The 22,296-nt window shown below is 38.8% G+C and overlaps 1 protein-coding gene across 5 annotated transcripts; it reads right to left on the bottom strand.

The window, feature by feature from the left end:
• Positions 1-7,414: 7,414 nt before the first annotated feature.
• LOC310636876 (uncharacterized protein) lies at positions 7,415-20,494 on the bottom strand. Of its 5 annotated transcripts, none has more exons than XR_014491827.1 (7): positions 19,389-20,494; positions 16,796-18,358; positions 14,958-15,830; positions 14,150-14,277; positions 12,043-12,226; positions 8,138-8,361; positions 7,415-7,745 (listed from the first exon to the last, which is right to left on the bottom strand). XR_014491827.1 is itself a non-coding variant. In XM_083356996.1 (7 exons), exons 2-7 carry the CDS (start codon positions 19,740-19,742, stop codon positions 8,221-8,223), a joined length of 3,243 nt encoding a protein of 1,080 aa, XP_083213122.1. In that variant the 5' UTR covers positions 19,743-19,756; positions 20,097-20,494; the 3' UTR covers positions 7,415-8,220. The 5 variants fall into 5 exon arrangements, 3 of the variants coding, with proteins under 3 accessions (XP_083213122.1, XP_083213123.1, XP_083213124.1); XM_083356996.1 differs by having other exon boundaries at positions 7,415-8,361; positions 19,389-19,756; positions 20,097-20,494; XM_083356997.1 differs by having other exon boundaries at positions 7,415-8,361; positions 19,389-19,756; positions 20,247-20,493.
• Positions 20,495-22,296: the final 1,802 nt, after the last annotated feature.

The raw sequence follows: 22,296 nt of genomic DNA, 5'->3' as shown, positions 1-22,296 counted from the left end.
CCAAAATTTATACACAATGATCCAATACAGAGTCGCCTTTGCTTTTTAGCTTTGCCTTCACATGTTTAACTGAAAATGTAAATTTGATCTCTAAAATACTACATAACTAATAAATGTTCTGTTCTTTTGGTTTAAAAAGAGAATTAAATTCCATTTAATTTTCTGAATTGTTCAGAAAGTTGCTCTATGTTGTAATTGTTTTGTACATTTTTCACAGTAAATTGTAATAAATTCAGGTTATTTAAGTTGGACTCATAGGATTATTTCACTCCTGTCTTAACACAGAATAGGAAGAAATTATTGATCTGCTTTGTTTATAATGCATGATTTGCTTGCTCTTGGTCTACGATACAACATAATTATGTAATTAAAGTAATAGAAACAATAAGTGTAAGGAGGAATGACGCAGCTTTTAAGTAGTGTGAGAATAAAGAACAGTGCAAAACAATTTTTTCTTATGCTAATTATGTGAGGAGATATTATATCATTTTTATTATATAAAAATTAGTGTTCATAGCAGCTCAGAGAAATATCTCCCTAATCCACTGAACTATAAGTAGGGGAGGATGTGCAGCACAATGAGACGTGCAAGATTCTTAGGTAGACTATACTGAGAAATCAATTTCACAGAAAGGCTAAAAATACTTAAGATGAACTAAAAAACAAATCCTTACAAGCCATTTATGAACACTATCTGCTGTTGTGGACTTGAGGTACTATATTTTATTGTTTGCTGCTTTGGTAACGGAGCTTGCATTTCTCCATCAAGGCTGTCTTCCTTATTATTTACACAAACATCTTCAGTATGAAGAAAAACAATCAGTGAGATGTTTAAACTTACAAATTTCAGAACTAGTATTTTAGCAATTATCAAGAGCTATGAGAACAAAGCAAATCTGCATAAATTGATACAGAAATCCCATTTTATTCACCAAGTTATTCCCTGAGAAGTGTGGTAGGACTGCAGTTTTAAGTAAGCATAAGCTACAGTGAGGGGAAAAATTATTTGATCCCCTGATTTTGCACCTTTGCCCACTGACAAAAGAAATGATCAGTCTATAATTTTAATGGTTTAACAGCGTGAGACAGAATAACAACAAAAAAAATCCAGAAAAATGCATTTTAAAAAAGTTATAAATTGATGTACATTTTAATGAGTGAAATAGCTATTTGACCCCTTTGCAAAACATGACTTAGTACTTGGCAAAACCCTTGCTATCAATCACACAGGTCAGACATTTCTTGTAGTTGGCCACCAGGTTTGCACACATCTCAGGATGAATTTTGTCCCACTACTCTGCAGATCCTCTTCAAGTCATTAAGGTTTTGAGGCTGACGTTTGGCAACTCAAACCTTCAGCTCCCTCCACAGATTTCCTATGGGATTAAGGTCTGGAGACTGGCTAGGCCACTCCAGAATCTTAATGTGCTTCTTGAGCCACTCCTTTATTGCCTTGGCTGTGTGTTTTGAGTCATTGCCATGTTGGAATACCTATCCATCACCCATTTTCAATTGCCTGGCTGAGGGAAGGAGGTTCTCACCCAAGATTTGACGGTACAAGACCCCATCCATTGTCCCTTTGATGCAGTGAAGCTGTCCTGTCCCCTTAGCAGAAAAACACCCCCAAAGCATAATGTTTCCACCTCCATGTTTGACAGTAGGGATGGTATTCTTGGGGTCATAGGCAGCATTCGTCCTCCAAAAATGGCAAGTTGATGCCAAATAGCTCGATTTTGGTCTCATCTGACCACACTTTCACCCAGTTCTCCTCTGAATCATTCAGATGTTCATAGGCAAACTTCAGATGGCCTGTGCAGGTGCTGTAGAATTTCCGTCCATGATGTAGTGTGTTACCAATTGTTTTCTTGGCGACTATGGTTCCAACTGCCTTGCGATCATTAACAAGATCCTCCCGTGTACTTCTGGGCTCATTCCTCACCGTTCTCATGATCACTGAAACTCCACAAAGGTGAGATCTTGCATGGAGACCCAGAAGGAGAAAGATTGAGTTATTTTTTTTCTTCCATTTGCAAATAATCACACCATTGTCCCCTTCTCACCAAGCTACTTGGTGATAGTCTTGTAGCCCATTCCAGGCTTGTGTAGGTCTATAATCTTGTCCCTGACATCCTTGGACAGCTCTTTGATCTTGGTCATGGTGGAGAGTTTGGAATCTGATTGCTTCTGTGGACAGGTGTCTTTTATACAGGTAACAAGCTGAGATTGGAAGCACTTCCTTTAAGAGAGTGCTCCTAATCTCAGCTCATTACCTGTATAAAAGACACCTGGGAGCCAGAAATCTGTCTGATAGGGGATCAAATACTTTTTTCACTCATTAAAATGCAAATCAATTTATAACTTTTTTGAAATGCTTTTTTCTGGATATTTTTTTGTTGTTATTCTGTTTCTCACTTTTGAAATAAACCTACCATTAAAATTATAGACTGATCATTTCGTTGTCAGTGGGCAAACATACAAAATCAGCAGAGGATCAAATATTTTTTCCCCTCACTGTAGGATGAGTGAGTGATTATGGGTTTTCTAAGGCTTTTTATATAGCGTGTATCCGTTTCATATATTTAATTTTTATAAATGTATATCCTATATGTAAAGCACTAAATATCTAAAATGTTTGATAATATACAAATACAATATGAAAGGAAAATTAATAGGTGGGAAATACCACAGATTAAAAACAGGATGAAGAAAACATCTCATCAGGTGAAAATTGTTAGAGTAAATGAATGGACATACCACAATAATTTGTACAAAATAAAAGTCATGGTCTTTTTTTGTTCACTATTGTTTGCCAGCAATAAATGTTTTCCCATTTTAACATATTTTGGTAGAGGTTTCTGAAAGAAAAAAATTCTAATTTCTGTAGTATAACCTGTTCAATTAGATTTTAATTAAGAGACACGTTCATTCTTAGTTGCAACTTTAGAACACTGCTCACTGACAGGAATGGGGAACACAAGCAATGCAAAGGCCCTCCACAGCATGACAGGAATACTTTTCTCTTTGCAATTTCACATATTTGCAATTGTGGTATTGTGCCTTTGCTATTGAAGCTTGGATACAGTGTTTTCTACATGGAAGAGCTCTTTCTAGCTTTTAACCTGAGATTCAGGCAAGAAGCAAGAATTCCTAACACCCACACCACCTAAGAGATTGTGCAGTTCATCACTTACTTTGTCATGAATCTACAAAATAATACTATGTGTCCAAAACAAATTATAACTCAAAAAATTATAAAAAGGATATGCTACACTGCTTGAATTGACTTTTATGTTTATTAACACAGACTCAAAATGGCCAGATTTGGTAATTTTTTATCTAGAGCTTTCATGATTTGATTAGAATTGATTTAAATTGTCCTATCTCTGTGTTACTTTTGGTCTACTGTTGGTCTACAGACCAACATCAGATGACTCTGCGTGGAAAGCACTTTCCTCAGCAATCCCTCCATGATGTTCTGAAAATTGTGAAAACGTGGCTTTGTTATGGGGTTTGGGAGTACAGTGGCTGCTGAGGCCCTAACAGTTTTTCTTTCTGGGTTTGTCCTTTCAGATTCTTAGGAGTTTTCATGATTTTTCTCTTTTTCAAAAATAATTTATTAAACATTACAGTTAAAAAGATAAGTACTAAAGTAAATTTAAAAAGAGAATAGAAAAATAGAAAATTTAAAAAACTTCATCACAAATATAAACAATTTTAGTAACTTAAATCACTTTCTCTTAAAATACAACTAATTATATCTTCCTTCCATATCTCCTATCTATAAACAAATCCTTAAAGCCTTGCTTAGTCCTGGTCAGTGAAACTCCATGAGATAACAACATACATATTTTAAATCTTTCTCCAGGATATATATATATATATATATATATATATATATATATATATATATATATATATATACATACATACATACATACATACATACATACATACATACATACATACATACATATATATATATATATATATATATATATATATATATATATGTATATATCCTAAGGGATGCGGTGGCTCAGTGGGTTAGGATGCTGAGCTTGTCGATCAGATGGTCGGCAGTTTGGCGGGTTGAATCCCGAGTGCCGCATAACAGAGTGAGCGCCTGTTACTCGTCCCAGCTTCTGCCAAGCTAGCAGTTTCAAAGCACGTAAAAATGCAAGTAGAAAAATAGGGACCACTACTATGGTGGGAAGGTAACAGTGTTCCGTGAGCCTTTGGCGTCTAGTCATACCGGCCACATGACCATGGAGATGTCCTCGGACAAGCGCTGGCTCTTTGGCTTTGAAACGGAGATGAGCACTGGCCCCAAGTCGGAAACGACTAGCACGCATGTGCAGTGGAACCTTTACCTTTATATATCCTACCTTGAATATGAGTAATAACAAATAACTCAAGGAGGTAAATATATCCAATATACCTTCCTCCTCCTTTTTCCCTATGAGTTAGGATGAGAGAATATGACTGGCCCAAGGTCATGTCCTAGATATTGGTTTTTCATTTTTTTTGTCCCTTCTCACAAAATCCTTCAAAAGCTTAACGGGTCCCTTTTGTAAATCCAATATAGGAAATTTTCCCAAGTCACTTCTTTGGTTTTTATTAGTATATCCCTTTTAATTGTTAAGAAATCAGCCACTTTCATTTGTGGATCCAGTATAGCATCTTTTTCCATATCATTCTTGTTGCCTGTCACTTTAAAATCTTTCAAATCAATCTTTGTCTTGTCCAGTAAAACATGTTTCTCTTCCATAACACCTTTTAAATGCCATCTATAACAGCACACTCTTAAACTTACCTTCTGAATCCATTATTCACACATATTCTTCCATATCTAGCTGCCAGAATCATTTGGTAGGGAGTGGGTGGCATACAAATATAATAAATAAATAAATATGGCCAATGTTGAAATATTTTGCTTTAATTCTGTATTAGTAAATCAAATTTAAGTACTCTTTTCCTTTTATTGTAATCTTTGGTTCCTTCACTCACTGATTGCTATAAAACCTTTTGATCCAAAGGTCCCTAATAGTTGAGATGTAGTTAAGTAATTTAGGAAACTAATTAAGAAATGAGGCTCAGCAAACCTTATGTCTATATAGACATTACAGCTGTGAGCTTGGTTGGTTACTCCCAGCTGCTCAACTCACAAGTAGACCACAAAAAATGCAAAGCCTAGTCACATGGAGCAGCTATCCAGAGTAGATATGGGCAAAATCACAATCTCTCCTTTTTCTGGACAGACTTTGCCAGCCAGAAGTTGCCATCTGGCTGCCGATCTCTGCTACACTGAGGTCACTGCTCCTTCAGGAGCACTCAATTCACCATGCATCATCAATGGAAGTCCAAATTTTCTTTGTTTCTACTATTTAATAATGTAAGCTGTCCAGAGTTGCCTCAAGTTGAGTTGCTTCTAAATATAATAAAATGTATTGATAACATGCCATTATTTCTGGATAAAAGTCATTTTTGGTAGCCTTATGATTCCATTGTTTTAAAAACTGCTTCAAAAATATAAGAGATCTTCTGGTATGTATTTTTCCAGCGCCCTTTATATGCTACATGCCCATTCTTTTCTACAGTTCTGAGACACTTGAAAAATGGGAGTAATTTCCTAAAAAGCAGCCGTGCTTGCCTGTTACAGAAAAAATAGTCTTAAAAATTATCAATCATTAGCAATGGGATAACCAGGGCTTTTTTTCTCATAGAACACTCAGAACGGAGTTCCGGCACCTTTTTTGGATGGAACCTTGTAGGGTAGGCAAGGCAGAATGTATGACATGTGTGAGTTTTGGCACCTTTTTCTTTTACAAAAAAAGCACGGGATAACCAAGAATACATCACAAATTTAATTTTTGTGGCTTCAACTGAGCTTTTATTTTTAATTACACTATGTGGGTTAATCACCTTATCATTGTAAAAATGCTTGAATTACTGTCCAACAACAGTTTGATCAATTTCTACTGCTAATACAGGTAGTCCTTGACTTATGATCAGTTGTTGGTGGTAATGGCAAAAAAAAAATGTCTCTTTGAGATAATGGATTCAGTTCGCTGCCATAAAAAATAGTAAATGTAATGCCTCAACTTGTAATCACAATTATTTACAACCAGGATTCCAGTACCAATTGTGATTGTAAGTCAAGGACTATCTGTATAATTATCTTTTTTTTTTGCTTTTTTTTCAAACCTATTTCAAGGTCTGATCCCCAAGACCCTAACCAGAGCATGTAATTTCTTTCTTCTTTTTTTTGCCTTTCTCCCATTTGTGAGGCTTCATCTCAGGGATGAACAATACATTTCTCGTCTCCACATAATGAACCCTTAATTTGGCTCTCAACAAAGACTCCAGACCCAATTCAAGCTAGATTAAGAACAAAGCGTTCAGCAAGGCAGCGCAAAGTAATCAAACATCTATACGCTGTAAAGCAGGGGTGTCAAACTGCTGGCCTGCGGGCTGAAAACGTCATCCAGAAGCCACGCCCACTCCATTGCCAGCAATGGCAAAACCATCCTGATACGTTGCGACGTCGTGAGTTTGACATGTCTGCTGTAAAGTATCTACTCTTGGCTTCTGTGTCCTAAAAATTGTGAATTAATGGATATTTGGCAGATCTTTTAGTGGCCTTTAGAAGCAACATATTGATATAACAGCTCCTCCATGAGAGTACAACAGTACCCATTTGTCTGAATGATGTAGGGTCTCCTCCCTGAGCAGAGGGTTGGACTAGAAGATCTCCAAGATTCCTTCCAACTCTGTTATTCTGAATTGTGGAGCACAAGATTCTGCATAAAACAACTAAATTGTTCTAAATATTGCACTATACTATTTAATATCCAATAAATCTTCTGATTCCAGAACGGGTAACTATAGATTTGGCAACTAAAGTTTAGTATGAAAACACTCAGTCCCTAAGCTGTTGAAAGCCAGAAATAAAAAGCAAATACTGAAGGAGGAGAATGACAGAAAAGGAATAACCCCCTAAATAGTTCTTAAACAAGATTATAAAATGAATTTATCTAAATACCACCTGCCTCATGCTTTGGAGCCAAAAGAAGAAAGCCTATTAATTTATTACAAAATCCCAAAATCAAAGGGGTAAGTAGAACCTTGAAGGAAAAGACAATTTTGTTCCTAATCTTGCTGCATTCCTTTAGGATGATAGTGTAATACTGTCATTCCTTCATAAAGCACAAACCTTGAACTTATATGCAAAAGGGGAAAAAAACTATTTAAAAATCTACTTTCACAAACATTGGGAAACATTTAATAACATGACCAAAAGTATCTACAGAAATGAATTTTAAAGAAAAAAACACAGTTGTTTTGAAGACAAAGGAATGTTTCTTTTCAGTGTTATTGACTACAAGGTTAATTTCTGCTTTGCCGAGATGATTAATACTGATACAAAAATAATTTATTAACAAATAAATTGTTTAAAGTCGAAGTAATACATAAAACTACAAACATATAATCACTTCCCTAATTAAGAACTCTCTGAGATTAAAAACAAAACAAATTCAAATAGAAATTAAAAGTCAATTAGTCTTTCATGAATAATCTTGATACCCTATTTTTACTCCCTTAACTTTGTTTCATTAACCTGTATGCATGAAGGTATTTTTCACGTCAGCATAATGCAGCTAGGGAATTTCTGTGACTTTCAGTAAGCGTTCATAAACAATATTTGTGTCTCTTTAAAAAAAAATGATTCATCATTTACTTTTATCCTGTGAAAAGAGCAAATGTGTTAGTATGTTGGAAAAAACTGATCAGAAACAGGAAACACACTTCATTACTTCTTTGAGGTTATTTCTACATATATGTTAGATAAATGGGTAATGTTTAATTGCAGCAGTTGAATGATTTTGCTGCTCAGAAGAAATACTGAGATTTAGCTTGATAATTTTAAGAGCACTTTAGGTTTGTTTCTGTTTTCTTTTTTGAAAAATTAAAATACTGAGTTTGTGCCCCCAAGGATGAATAAGGATTTTAAAAAAAACAAAGCTCTTAGAATTAAAATCAACATCTGAGGCACATTAAACAGCAGGAACAAATAACAGAATTGGAGGAATTAAAAAAAAGATATTAAAGGGTATTCCGAATCCAGATCTATACTTACATTACAAAATAAATTTAAAAGGATCAAGTTAACTTTACAAAAGCATTTCCTCTTCAGTTCTTCCCTCTTCTATACGCATCTTCTTACAAGTTATATATTTTGTTGGTGTTTCGCCTTAGAACAGCTAACATGACAGGTAATGACACCTCTTTGAGACAGGCAATTTCTTTCACTGTGTGCAGAGCTACTCCAGGATGAGAGAACCGGCTTACACTTTTTGGCACCTAGGAAAGAAAGGAGCTTTAGACAGAGAACAGGTTTCGACTCTATACCCAAGCACCAATCAGAGAATAGGTTCAACAAGTTAAAAAAATGGTATCTTGTTCTAGATGTAGCCCTATTGATAAGGTATGCCTTTCTACTCCTGCAAACAAATAGTTTGTTTTGATTAACAATGTGTAAACAACATGTAAAAAAAGTCATGCAATTGCCAACAGATTTACATATCTCCTTTTACTGGCAGAAAGATTGACATGTACCTTTCTTCATTTCTCCAAAAACGTTATCAATATATGAATGTGCAATTTCAGCCTCGGGTGTCACTTCTCTGACAGCAGGGGGTCTCCAACCTCTGGGCTGTGGCCCACTAGTGAACTGTTCAGAACCAGACTGCCCAAAGTGGAAGGTGAGTGAGTACACATCCCCACTTGTGTGAGCAGCGAGCAAGCATGTGCAGGTGTACTCCACTTCCGGAAATGGTGAGTGTGCATGCCCCCCACTCATGAAAATGGAGCTGTGCGCATGCACACGCTTGCCTGAGTGGAACCATTCCCTCTCCCTCTATCTGCTGGTCCATAAAGGTTGGAGAAGTCTGTCTTATAGTATTCAATTACCCTCAAGTTCTCGGCCTACGAAATTTCTCAATTTCTATCCTATATGCAGCACAATATGGCTAAAACAGTCACTACCTCTAAGACCACAAAACAACTTCTTCTCATCCCATGCGAACCACTACCATTTCCAAGATATTAACCTCACCTTATTCCGACTGTAATTCTGTCTTAATACAGCATGCTGTTTGAGAAGCTGCAGTATAGGCGCAATGTACTAATAAGTCAGTGGCAATGTATTAGGTTAAAATAGTTTTGATGTCCAGAAACATGCTTTGGAATCCCCTCTAGAAGTAGGAGAATTTAACCTGTTTCTACTAAAGAAGTCTACAATAACTTCTTCATGTAACAGTTCTAAGGGTTTAGAACACATTAAATTTTAACAATATACTGCGTATAGAAACATGGAATAAGGAACTAAAATTTTTGATGTTTTAGTGTGTCATATGACTATATTATTACTAATATATTATTATATTATTACTAAAATATTGTTATATTTATAATTATATCTATGTATCTTTTGGGGGGAAAATTGTTAAGAGATGCAATATTGTTAAGAGATGCAATATTGCTTCAATATGGTATGGTATATATTCTATGGCTATCTTTGACAGATGTTATTTTACAGGAGCCGTGGTGGCATAGTGGTTAGAATGCAGTACTGCAGGCTTACTTTGCCCACTGCCAGGAGTTTGATCCTGACTGGCTCAAAGTTCACTCATCCTTCCAAGATCAGTAAAATGAGGACCCGGATTGTTGGGTCATTTGTAAACTGCTCAGTGCAGTTTACACTATGGGGTGGAATATAAGTCTAAGTGCTATTGCTAATATACTTTCATTCTTCAAGATTCATTAATTTTAGGAAACATTTGCAGGCAGTCCTCAGTTAACAACCATTCATACAGTGAAGATGAACCAATGTAAGTTGACTGGTCCCGTAAAGTTATGGTTGTTGTAGAGCTTCCATGACAGTCAAAATTTGGGTGCTAGGCAGCCTACTCAGACTTACAACCACAGGAGCACTTCTCCCATCTCCCATCTGCCTATTTCCCCCCATCTCTGCCCTGCACAACATCACTCAGCAATGGTGGCACTTTGGGAGCTAAAATACAGGAAACAGGGCTTTCAGCAGTCTCAACCAACTATTACAACCCTGGGCCTCTATTTCACCCCTAGTACTGCTACCGTTTGTTCCTGAGGAGTGTCGTCTCAAGCCCTATGCTGCAGTCAACCATCCCACTGCAGTCCCAGCCATTCCATGCTCCACAGGCCCTGCATGCCTACTTGCCCTTTACTATCTTTCTCCTGCTGCTGACAAGGCACACCCAACCAGGTGCTATGTGAAGCAGCTGTTGGTCTCATCAGATCTTCTTCTTGAGACCATGTGCTTGCTTCTCCAAGCTCTGTGCTGCCTCATCATTATGCTTCAGAAAGACTTTTGAGACCTTCTACAAAATAGTGAGACCACGGGCATTTGGAGGAAGTGTGGGCAGTCTTCTCATGAACTTTAGAAGGCCTCAAAAATCTCCTAAAGCATCTTGAGGAGGCAGCATGCAGTTTGGAGAAGTCAACTCAGAAAGAAGGCTTGACATGGCCAGAGCTACCTTGCATAAGATGCACGTCATCAACAGCAGGAGGAAAAAGCAGATGGTCAGCTGGGAGCAGCAGGACCCATGAAGCACAGAATGGTGGGGACAGCTTTGGCTTGTTCTGTGCGGCTGATTGTGGCACAGGGCTTGAGGTAGCACCCTTTGATGGTGCTAGCAGCACTGCATTGAAATAGAGGCCCAGGGGCAGCATTGCCAGTACTACCATCCCTGCTGCCAAATGTTGCTCTGCAGGGCGGCAAAAAGGACAGAGATAACGGGGGAGATGGGGGAAGAATGAAGAGGAGACAGTCCTTTACCTTACCAAGGCTTCAGTCTTGAGATGGACCAAACTAGGAATGGCTTGGATCAGGGTGGGTCTCATTTAACTACTGGTGGAATTTGGTTAATGACAGCAACAGAAAGTGCTGGCATTGCTGTCACTAAGCAATGCAGTCAGGTGACATTGCACTTTCTGACCACATCAATCATCGACAGAAATTCCAGTAGCTATTTCTGTTTAACTGAGGACTACCAGTATGTTCTTCCACCTATGAAGCTTCCATTCTATCTGTCCGTGTTCCATTTGGATAACTGTTCAGGAATTTGAAGTATGAATACTGGCTGAGGTGTTAAAATTCTTTTTCCTACTAAAAGTAAATTGATTCATTCAAGGGATGCGGTGGCTCAGTGGGTTAGGACGCTGAGCTTGTCGATCAGATGGTCGGCAGTTTGGCAGGTCGAATCCCGAGTGCTGTGTAACAGAGTGAGCGCCTGTTACTCGTACCAGCTTCTGCCAACCTAGCAGTTTGAAAGCACGTAAAAAATGCAAGTAGAAAAATAGGGACCATTACGGTGGGAAGGTAACAGCATTCCGTGCGCCTTTGGCGTCTAGTCATGCCGGCCACATGACCACGGAGACGTCCTTGGACAAGCGCTGGCTCTTCGGCTTTGAAACAGAGATGAGCACCGGCCCCTAGAGTCGGAAACGATTAGCACGCATGTGCGGGGGAACCTTTACATTTACCTAAATTGATTTAATAATTATGTAACATTAGCACAAATGAATACATAATATACCATGGATTAGGAATAATTTCATTTAATACATAAACTATGTAGATGTTATTTTTCCTCTGCTTTATTTCTTTTCATATCATAAAAAATACAGCAATGAAGGCAGAATTAAATTTAGATCTACTTTTAATTCTATTTGGTAGTACTAAAAATACACTGAATTCAGTTTTTACTGGAAATGGAAAGCTTTGAACTAATGGAATATTTTGGTGCCTGTGATATTGTAATATCTTTGTTATCAATCTTTTGTTACGGTTTTCCAAGATACCACATCCATCAAGTATTTTATTTCAAATCAAGAGGAAAAATAATGTCAGCTTTTCCACATTTCAAAATCTCATTTCCTATTTATGTTAACTCAGTATAAACAGTGAAAGATAATGGATACATTTTCTAAAAACAATCTTACCTGCCGAGGAAGAAAATAAGGTGCATCTGTTTCTACCACTATTCTACTTAATGGGATTTTTCGAACAGATTCTCTAGCCTCATTTGCTGATGGGTAAGACAGCAACGCGGTGAATCCAACAGTTAGATTTGGAAAGTAGTCTAAAAGTGGTTCAATGACACTATATCTGCCGGTGAAACAATGCCTATGAAGGGATCAAAAATAATGGTCATCTCAGTTCAGATGAATAACCAGTAACAAGAAAACATTAAGGAAGGTCAATATTAAAGACTTGACAAAACAGTTATGTAGCATGGTAGTTGCTATTTCAGTAATTCTTTTTTTTTGTATGAAAACTGTGGGATTGGTTGTCTAGCTGAAATAAAATTCGCAAGTCAAAACTTCCAAGAGAAAACAATGGTAATTTATTTGTACTCCTTTGCAAAGGGGGTGTTCCTTGTGCATGGAAGCACATAGTGGACACATACTAAATCTACAATATTCATACTTTATATGCTCCATTGCCATTACAAATTTACCACCCACCTCTTCTTCACTGGCTTAGTAATCATACTGTAATCATGTCGTCACAACCTATCCAAAGCTCCTAAATTATCTCTGCCCCTGATTACATCTCCCACTACTCTCTAAAGTTGCTATCGTATCAGTAGATTCTGGTTAGGACCAGTTTTCAGCGTAGCAGAGCCCTTCCTACATACAATTCTCAAACTTCAAGGTAGGCTCATGAGATTAAAATATATACAATGTATTTGCTTCACAGACTAGCATGTCTTCTCACAGTTCTATAAAAACAATAAAACTCTTTTCCCCATAATCCCTCCTTTTCCTTTTCACTGCCCCTACTTTCTCTGTCTCCTCACCTATAGCGAATACTGGATTAATCCTTGGTTTTTCCATTATAGGAGTTAAACTTAACATTAAACATTCAGTTCCTTCTGCAGCTGCCACCTTGACTTCCAAGTCAGCTAAATTATTGCTACAGGCTTCAAAAGAATTTCCTTTCTGATGCACTTTCACATGTACTATATAGCAATCTCTTCAGGCAACATCAGATTGTCCAACACCTGTGTAACCAGTTCCTCATGAACTAAATTCTTCCCTTTGCTATTAATGAACCCTCTTTCTTCCCAAATCTTTCCAAAAGCGTGCACTATTCCAAAAGCATACTTTGAAACAGTGTATATAGTCCCTCTCTGTTTCTCCAACAATTTTAAAGCTTGATTTAATGCATACAATTCACAAGTCTGCGCAGACCAACTTAAAGGCAACTTTCCTACTTCTACCAAAATTTCTTCTCTTCCTTCTACTATTGCACATCCATTACTCCTCTTCCCTTCTACCACTCTGGAGGACCCATCTAAAAACAAATTAGCACCTTCTCCTAGAGCAACATCTGTTAAGTCAGGTCTAACTCTTGTCTGTAATTCAATTACTTCAACACAATAATGTTCCAATATCTGTTCCTTCTTCTAGCTTAAAAATTGAGCTAGATTCAAACTAACATCAGTAGTCAATACTAGATCATTTTGTTCCATAAGTATACTCTCATATTTTAAAATCCCCAGGTCTGTCAGCCATCGGCTGGCTTTCTGATTCAAGATTGCCCTCACTTGATGGGGGGTACTAACCACCAAATCTCCCCCAAACGTCAGTTTTCTGCTCTTCTTTACTAACACTGTGACCACCACCGCTTGAACACAGTCTGGCCATCCTCAACAGACAGAATTAACATTTTTGACAAAAATGCCACTGGATGCCTTTTTCCTCCCCACTTTTGGGATAAAACCCCCAAAGCTATGCCTTCAATTCTCACAGGTGTTATTCTTCTACTAAAATTGAATTCTTTCATTCAGGTTATGGCTTTATTTTCAGCTTTGATTTGTGAGTTAGAAGAGTCCATAGGAAACAATTATATTGCTTAGCTGTCCATAAATCTAAGGTCTTGGCAACTGAAGTCTTTTTAGGTTTCTAGAATTTTTTCCAAGGTGTCATTATCTACATCTCATAATAGCCTAATCAGGCAGACTATAAATCACTTCAAGATTGAATTACTGGTTTTTTTAAAAAATAAAAGGAACGGTGCAATGTAAGAACACAGTACAATTACCTGTGTATTTTGTAGTCTTTTGGCACACATTTTTTCATGATTTCTAACAGATCACCATCAGCATCTCTGCAGTGTATGACCAATGGCTTCTTTAAGGAAACAGCTAGATTCAGTTGCCTCTCAAAAACCTGAAGCAAGTAAAAAGCAGCACACCTTCAAAGGCCATTACAACTGCCCTGAGAACAAAAGTAAGACACGGGGGAAATACGCTAGCATTAAGCACAGCTTTTTATAATGTGACCAAACCAAAGCTCATTATGAATACTCAAGTACAAGAAATACTGGACTGTTTTCAGTTATCACTTTTACCATTTTAGGACAGCATTGCGTATATATTTCTTTGAAAACAGCACTTCACAATGATTCAACAACCCATTCTGGAGTTTAAAACAAGGTTCTGAATTTGTCACAATGATTCAACAATCCACCCCTGAGTAAAAAAAGGTTCTGAATTTGTAACGTTCTGACTTTCAAATGTAAAGTCAGAACGTTACAAATTCAGAAGCTCTTTTGCTCTGGGGTTCTTTGAGCTGTAACTGGGGCCATTTAAGTTCTGAATATTGTTGGACACTTCCAGCAAGACCAAAACAGTTGCTCTGAACTCGAAGCAGAGCAACTTGATTTCAAAATTTGGTATTTGAGCTCAAAACCTTTTGGATACTTCTGCAGCCCACCACTCGTTTATCAAAACCATCATCTTCAATGGTCTGACGACGTTATTTTACCTAAAGCCAGTTAATCAATGCAATTACTGTTTAGTACTATAGAATTATAAAGTATTTTAACACAATTTAGGATAAAAAGTTACCTTATGTTGCTTTGAAATTTCTGTAGTACATTTATGAGAGTAATCCAGTCCTATTTCGCCAAAGGCAATCGCTTTGGGGTGTCTCATTGCCTGCAAAAGATTTCTTTCATGAACTTCTGTGTAATAACGAGCGAAGTGTGGATGGCAGCCAAATGCCCCCCAAACCATGTCTTCTTTTAATAAATCTTCCCATAAGTTGTTTTTTAAAGTACGAGGGTCACAAAAGTCAGCTATACAGCCCTGAAATTCTTTAGGAAAAGTGCTACTATGCAATTTCCTAAATTCAGAAAAAGTGCCTCTGAAACCTGTTTTTGAATATAACATGTCCAAATGGCAGTGTGTGTCAATAAACCCTTCTTCTAAATATTTGGGCAACCTCCTTGGCAAATCCTGGTTTACACAATTATTAGTGAAAGAATCTGACTTGCGTGATGAAGAGAATATAGGAATATATGATCCTGTTTCCATACTGTGGCGTCTTTTTTTCTCTTTATAGTCCAGTAACGAATCATATGACCTCTCTCTCTTTTTTATACTTTCCACTGAAGCTTTTTTATCCTTTGATGTATTTATTGGTCTTTCTAAAGAAATATCACAGAGATTATTGGAATACGAGGTGTTGTCAGTGGGGCTTGAAAAAGAATGTGTTGGCTTTGGACTGCTTGTCCAGTATTTTGCATAATCACTCATTTTCTGACTGTATAAATGAGGAGGATACATCACAAATTCCGTTGTTGACAATGACATTTCCATTGGTTCTGAAAGACTGTGGTTAGGGATGGAATCTTCTTGTGAAAAAATAACCAGTGGTCCTCCATCTTCTGTGTCAGACAAACTATTTTCAGCTGAAAGCTCTTTCTTGGGCTCCATACACTGAAAAAAAAAGCAGGGGAGGGGAAATCAATCTAAGATGAACGCAAAAATGATGAGATTTATTCCAAAGTCCCTATTTTTTCTATAACAATATTTAAAATGACAGCTACGCCACTTCTAGTGCAGTCTATCCAATTGACCAGACTGTCTCTAACATTTCCAACACGTCCCAGTGCAACTCAAACTACCAGCAGGCCAATACAGTCTTCCCACTGCCCTCCCTTCCCTCTCTCACCTGAACTGCTGATCTACACTAAGCATCTAAAACCAGCTGTTCCAAGCAGTCTATTTGAAACACTACTCTATTAGGCATGCCACAGTTCTATCAGGAAGATATGACTATGATCACAGTAAAAAAAGGACAGTTAAAATTGCTGTCGTAATTTTTTTTTAACAAGCACATCTAAAGCCAGGTGATTTATATCATTCAGCAAATAGTTAGAAGTAATATGATTCATTGAGTGTAGCTCATTTTGAATAATTTAGGTCTCCTAAGGACGTCTTACTAAAATATAGGTATTCTTAATAACTCGTTATCAGAAATTCTTAAAAATCATGTAATTTGAATACCCCACAGAAAAGTTTAGTCTCAAAGTGAAGCTAATTTATGAATGTTTGTCAAATATAGAAATAACATTTCAGTAAAAATATAGATCTTCTGTGTATCTGGAATCATATTTCCATCTACCACTTGAATCTCCCACAATGGTGCCATTTTAAGTCTACGTAATTAGAATCCCTAAATATTTTGTCAATTAAAGCGGCTCTGTTGATACTTAAGTCTACTATTATTCTTGCACTACCTATGTAATAATGAAAATCTGAGGGCATTTTAGCACATTTACAGACTAAGTTGTAAATGTGTTTCCATTCAGTTTAGGTTTCTTAGGTTTGATTAAAATAGTAACATTAATACTATTTAATATTTTTTTTACAAATAATCTTCTAATAGGTTATTGTTTCACCTTTTGATCTGTTTCTGAATCATCCATAAACACTGATTGAGAGGATTCAACAGTAACAGTTGTCTGGAAATTCACAAACTTCTCTGTGGTATCGCTTTGTGTATTAGATGAAGTGGAGGAAATGAATTTGTCTTTTGCTATGTTTTTTTGTTTTGCAGAAATACTAATGCCTTTTATAAGAGCTTTCTGATTGTTGCTATTCTGCGTGGTCTCTTCAGCTTCATATTTTGAATTTTCAGATATGCTTCTCAAGTGGGTTTCTGATTTCCATTTTTTTTTACTTTGGCTGGCAAAAATATTCCCATCAGAGGTTTTACTTAGCTGTTTAGGAGAGACTTGCCTATCTTTTTCTTCTCCAATTTGTGAACAGCTAGACATGCTTTTAAATTTCTGCTCTGAGCGGCAATTTTCTTTCCAAGTTTTACTCTGCCCAACATCTATTTTTTCTTTTACTGAAACCTGTGAATCCTCTGATCCCTGATAAAGTTCTCCTTCATCCTCATAACTTGAATCTATGTGAACATATTTGGAAGTAATTTTCAGTTTGGAAAATTCCTGTGTGTTACCCTTAGTTTTATTTTCTTTTTTTGTAGGAGCTTTTTCAACACTGGAATCTTCTTGCATATCAAGTTCATCCTCAAGTCTTAACAGTCGGTGACTTTGCTTTGATCTAACCAACAGTTTGAAAGGTTCTCTTATGCTATACTTAGAATTTTTGTCTTCTGCTTCTTTAACAGCCGTCTTAAAGCTGGAAACCTGTTGAAATTCCAATTCATATTCAGATTTTGATCGTTTATGTCTATGTTTTGAACCATGCCTTGGATTGAAAACTTCTTTAGCACTACACACGGTTTTATTATTTGTTTTTGTAGCAGATTTCTCAATGTTGGAATCCTTCTGAAAATCTGTTTCACGTTCTGGTCTTGATACTATAGAAGATAGTGTTAAACTACCTCCTGGTTCAGAAATCTCTTTCGTATTATACTTCAAAGTTTTGTTTTCTTTTTTTGTAGTAGCTTTTTCGAAGTTGGAGTCCTGTTGAAGTTCTGATTTTTCCCCAAATGGCAATTCTGCAGTTTTTTCTGATTTCAAAGAAACCTCCTGAATGTTGGATTCTTGTTCTTTTTCTTCTGAACTTGACATTACAGATACATGTCTTGAACTGCCATCTGACCAACATGATTCTTTATTGCCTTGCTTAAGAGAAATATTAATACGTTCCTTTGGTGCAGTTTTCAAACAATGTGATTTGTTTCCAGTTTGTTGATCTCTAATTTGTGATACTACTGAAAATTGTCTCAGGTTAATTGATCCAAGTTCCTCTTTTTTAGAAGGGCTTTCCTTATGAATTCCATTTGGAGATGAAAGTTTTCTTCGGGCTTGCAATTGTCCTCCAAATGCACCCAGCAGAGCTTTACGATATATTATTCGAGATCCCTCATCCTGATCTTGGCCTTTTATTCTTTTCCGGCCGCATTCAGCCCACTTTTCTTTTAAAGCCCTTTTTCTTTCAGGGACTGCTGCAATGTTTATTCTTGTATCACTGCAATCTTCTTGCTTGATCTAAATAGTAAAGAGTAAGGTAAGCTTAATAAATTGTAAGTAAAAGCAAACTCACAAAACTATTCAGCCCACACTAGGTTAGGTAGCCATAGCCCTGTTCATCAACAATAATAATAATATCAAGATTTGAAGGAATTCTTGATTACAGGCCATAAATTTTATGGCAGAACAGAAATGCTTTTTCCTCTTACTTGGCTCCTTACACCATCAGGTCTAATCCTGCCAGAATTTGAAACTTGCCGTGTCACCAGGGCTCCTGGCAATCTACTCTTAAAACCAAAACTGCAGGTCACATTTGTTCTTATGTTTATAATTACTTACTACAAGGGCTGTAACCAGAACAAAATAATTTAGATGACAACGTAAGCTATCAGATTTTAGTTAAGTTAAATGTTTCTGCTGGTGGGAACAAAATTGCTAGAGACATGAACTCATAAAAAATAATTTGATATGTATTAAAGACTGTAGGAAAACAAAAAAAATATCCAGGTTATATAATTAAAAAAATATTTTTGAAGGCTAAATAAGAGAGGGCAACATAACTGACATTAATTACAAATACTTAAAAAATTTACAAAACAAAAGTGTAAATGACTGGATAAAAAATTGAATTATTCCCCAAAGGAAATACAGCATGTTATATTTTAAGTCAAATACAGGATTTTGAGGCCATTCATCATTAAACCCTTACTTACAATGCAACACTGTAAGACAAATTAGTCAGAACAACTAACCAGTGGAACAACCTGCCTCCAGAAGCGGTGAATGCTCCAACACTGGAAGTTTTTAAGAAGAGACTGGACAGCCATTTGTCTGAAATGGTATAGGGTTTCCTGCCTTAGCAGGGGGTTGGACTAGATGACCTCCAAGGTCCCTTCCAACTTTTTATTATTATTATTTATTATCATTATTATCATTATTATTATTAAACTGCAAAGTAATGAAAATCATCTAAGAATCAACAGCAATCTATATTCTAATTCCCTCTGCAGCTACTTTTACTCAGCAGTTTTGGCGGCTACTTACATACCTTCAGTTTCGCAGATTCCTGAGAGGAAAGCGCCACATTTTTCGGAGGCATCTTGGAAGCAGCCGGCTTTGTAAGAAAGCTGAAGAAGACGGGAGCGTCTTGCCCGCCGCTGAGGTCATCATCTACTTCAAATTCATCGGAGGAAGAAGCCTCGGCCGCGAATGAAGTTCGGGAGAATTCCTTGCACGAAGACGCCGAGGCGAAGGATCGAGGCTCGCCCAAGGCAGCCGCCTCGTTGCAGCCGGGACTCGGGCGAGCAAGCCGGGCCGGCCCTTCGGTGGTCTTGCATAATTTCGCCGGTGATCTCTCAGCTAAGCCGCCCCACACGATTTTGCGTCTCCTGCTCGGCTGCATCGGGGCTAAATTATCTGGAGGTTAAAAAGAGGCGGGAGAATAACAACAACAACAACAAAACAAGGTAAGTTTTAAATGCATTGCCGCTTGGCCGGCGCAGTCCTTTTATTTAAATCAGGGGTCTTCAAACTCGGCCCTTTTATGACTCATGGACTTCAACTCCCAGAATTCCTCAGCCAGCGTGGCTGGCTGAGGAATTCTGGGAGTTGAAGTCCATGAGTCATAAAAGGGCCGAGTTTGAAGACCCCTGATTTAATAAATAAATAAAAACAAAACAAAACACAGGCTTGCGCGAGCCGAAAAAAAGGCAAATCCGGGAAGGTTGGCGAATGCTCCAGCGAGGTCCGACCCCACCTTTATACAGGCGCCGTCAGATAAACGGACCGCCAAACAAAAGCCATCTTTAAAACGCCAAACGGTGGGTTAAAGGGGACGAGGAGCCGCTCAGCCGCACGCCACGGCCCTTCCCCCGGCCCCGTCTCGCAGGGCGCCAGGCGCACCCACCCTCCGGCCTCCTTCTGCCGGAAGCAGCGGCACCCGGGAGGGGAGGCAAGGCTGAGGGCCAGACACCCCTCTCCTCCCCGCTCAACCCGGGGAAGCCCAGAAAGGGTAGCCCGCGACCAGCCCGAAAGGAAGAGAGGCGGGTCGCAGAACCTTCTTGCGGCCCTTTCGGGGACGGCCTTCCCCCCCCCCCGCCGCCGCTAAGCTGGGCCGCTCATTGGTCGATTCCAGCCGCCTCCGCTGCCAGCCAGCCCTTCTTCCCTTTTTGACGACTCGCTCGCCTGGATCCGCTCAGCGCCAGGGGTAGGCAACCTCGGCTCTTTTATGACTCATGGACTTCAACTCCCAGAATTCCTGAGCCAGCTTGGCTGGCTCAGGAATTCTGGGAGTTGAAGTCCATGAGTCATAAAAGAGCCGAGGTTGCCATACCTTCTCGCGCCCTCCGCCCGCCCCGCGCGCTACGCCTGCGCGGCGCCCCTCTCTCCCCCCCCCCCCGTTCTCGCGCAACGACTCTGGGGAAACGCCTCCTCCCCTCCCAAAAAAAAAATGTCGGGTAGGGAGGGGGTGAGGGAAAGAGGAGACCGGGCGAAGGGGAGCCGGAAGCCGCGAAACGGCCGCTCCGGAAGTGGCTTCTTGGGAAAGTGAAAGTAGTTGAAAAAGACGAACGGGCGTGAAACCTGCTTGCTGGCGTCGCTTTGAGAGGTGACCGGGCGTCAGGTGCTTTCGCTGTTCTCCCCACAAGGAACCGTGCATGACTTAAGGCAGGGGTAGGCAACCTCGGCTCTTTTATGACTCATGGACTTCAACTCCCAGAATTCCTGAGCCAGCCAAGCTGGCTCAGGAATTCTGGGAGTTGAAGTTCATGAGTCATAAAAGAGCCGAGGTTGCCTACCCCTGACTTAAGGGGACCAAACGAGTGGGTTTAAAATAAGGTTGACTTAACTGTGAGAAAGGCTGTATTTGCACCATGTGCTAAGATAAAATCAGTAGGAACCCAGCCCTCCCAAACAACAACAACAACCATAAGGAATGTACGTTCAAGCACTGTACTTAGCCTTTCTATTTTTGTTCAGGGTGTTTCACATGAAAAAAGAATAGGGGTGGGGACTGTTTCTCACTGTTCAGACCCATCTTCCTTCTCTATAAATCATAGATGCCCTGTCCAGCAGACTTTTTTGCTCTAGCTAATTTGCATTTGCTGTGAGTACAGATAATAAATAACAAGGGTCCTCTTTCTGCTTTCAGAATGTCCATGTAATAATATTACATCACAGTACAGTATTGTGCAGAGTACAGTATTGGGGCTACAGTGTTAGAACAACAGAAGAAAAAGATTTAGGTGTGCTCATAGCAGATGATTGCAAATGAGTAAACAATGTAGCCAGGCAACTGTGAAGGAAAACAAGTCTTGGGTTGAAACTTAACATTAAGAAAACCAAGACCATGGCATCCGGCCCTCTCAATTCCTGGCAAATAGATGGGGAAGAAATGGAGGTAGTGACAGATTTTATTTTCCTGGGCTCCAAGATCACTGCAGATGGGGACTGTAGTCAAGAAATTAAAAGACGCTTGTTCCTGGGGAGGAAAGCCATAGCAAGTCTAGACAACACACTAAAAAGCAGAGACATCACCCTGTCAACAAAAGTGCGTATAGTCAAGGCCATGGTCTTCCCAGTTGCAATGTGTGGCAGTGAAAGCTGGACCATAAAAAAGGCTGAGTCCAAAGAATTGAGGCCTTTGAACTATGGTGCTGGAGAAGACTCCTGCGAGTCCCTTGGACTGCAAGGCGATCAAACTGGTCAGTCCTAGAGATCACCCCTGACTGCTCTTTAGAAGGCCAGATCCTGAAGCTAAAACCCAAATACTTTGGCCACCTAATGAGGAGGAAGGACTCACTGGAGAAGAGCCTAATGCTGGGAAAGGTTGAGGGCAAGAGAAGAAGGGGACGACAGAGAATGAGGGGGCTGGATGGAGTCACTGAAGCAGTAGGCGTGAACTTAAATGGACTCCAGAAGATGGTAGAGGACAGGAAGGCCTGGAGGAACATTGTCCA

This window comes from Vipera ursinii, assembly GCF_947247035.1.
Source record: "Vipera ursinii genome assembly, chromosome: 2".
NCBI classification, from domain to species: Eukaryota; Metazoa; Chordata; class Lepidosauria; order Squamata; family Viperidae; genus Vipera; species Vipera ursinii.
Note: the sequence above shows the minus strand (reverse complement) of the source record. Positions and strands in the feature narration are given on the sequence as shown.

Coding starts and splice junctions, on each gene's coding strand:
- LOC310636876 (XM_083356996.1), bottom strand. CDS start 19,742: ATGCAGCCGAGCAGGAGACGCAAAATCGTGTGGGGCGGCTTAGCTGAG. Junction 14,278..14,957: donor AAATTTCAAAGCAACATAAG/GTAACTTTTTAT, acceptor TACTTGCTTCAG/GTTTTTGAGAGGCAACTGAA. Junction 8,362..12,042: donor CTTATTTTCTTCCTCGGCAG/GTAAGATTGTTT, acceptor TTTCTTTCCTAG/GTGCCAAAAAGTGTAAGCCG.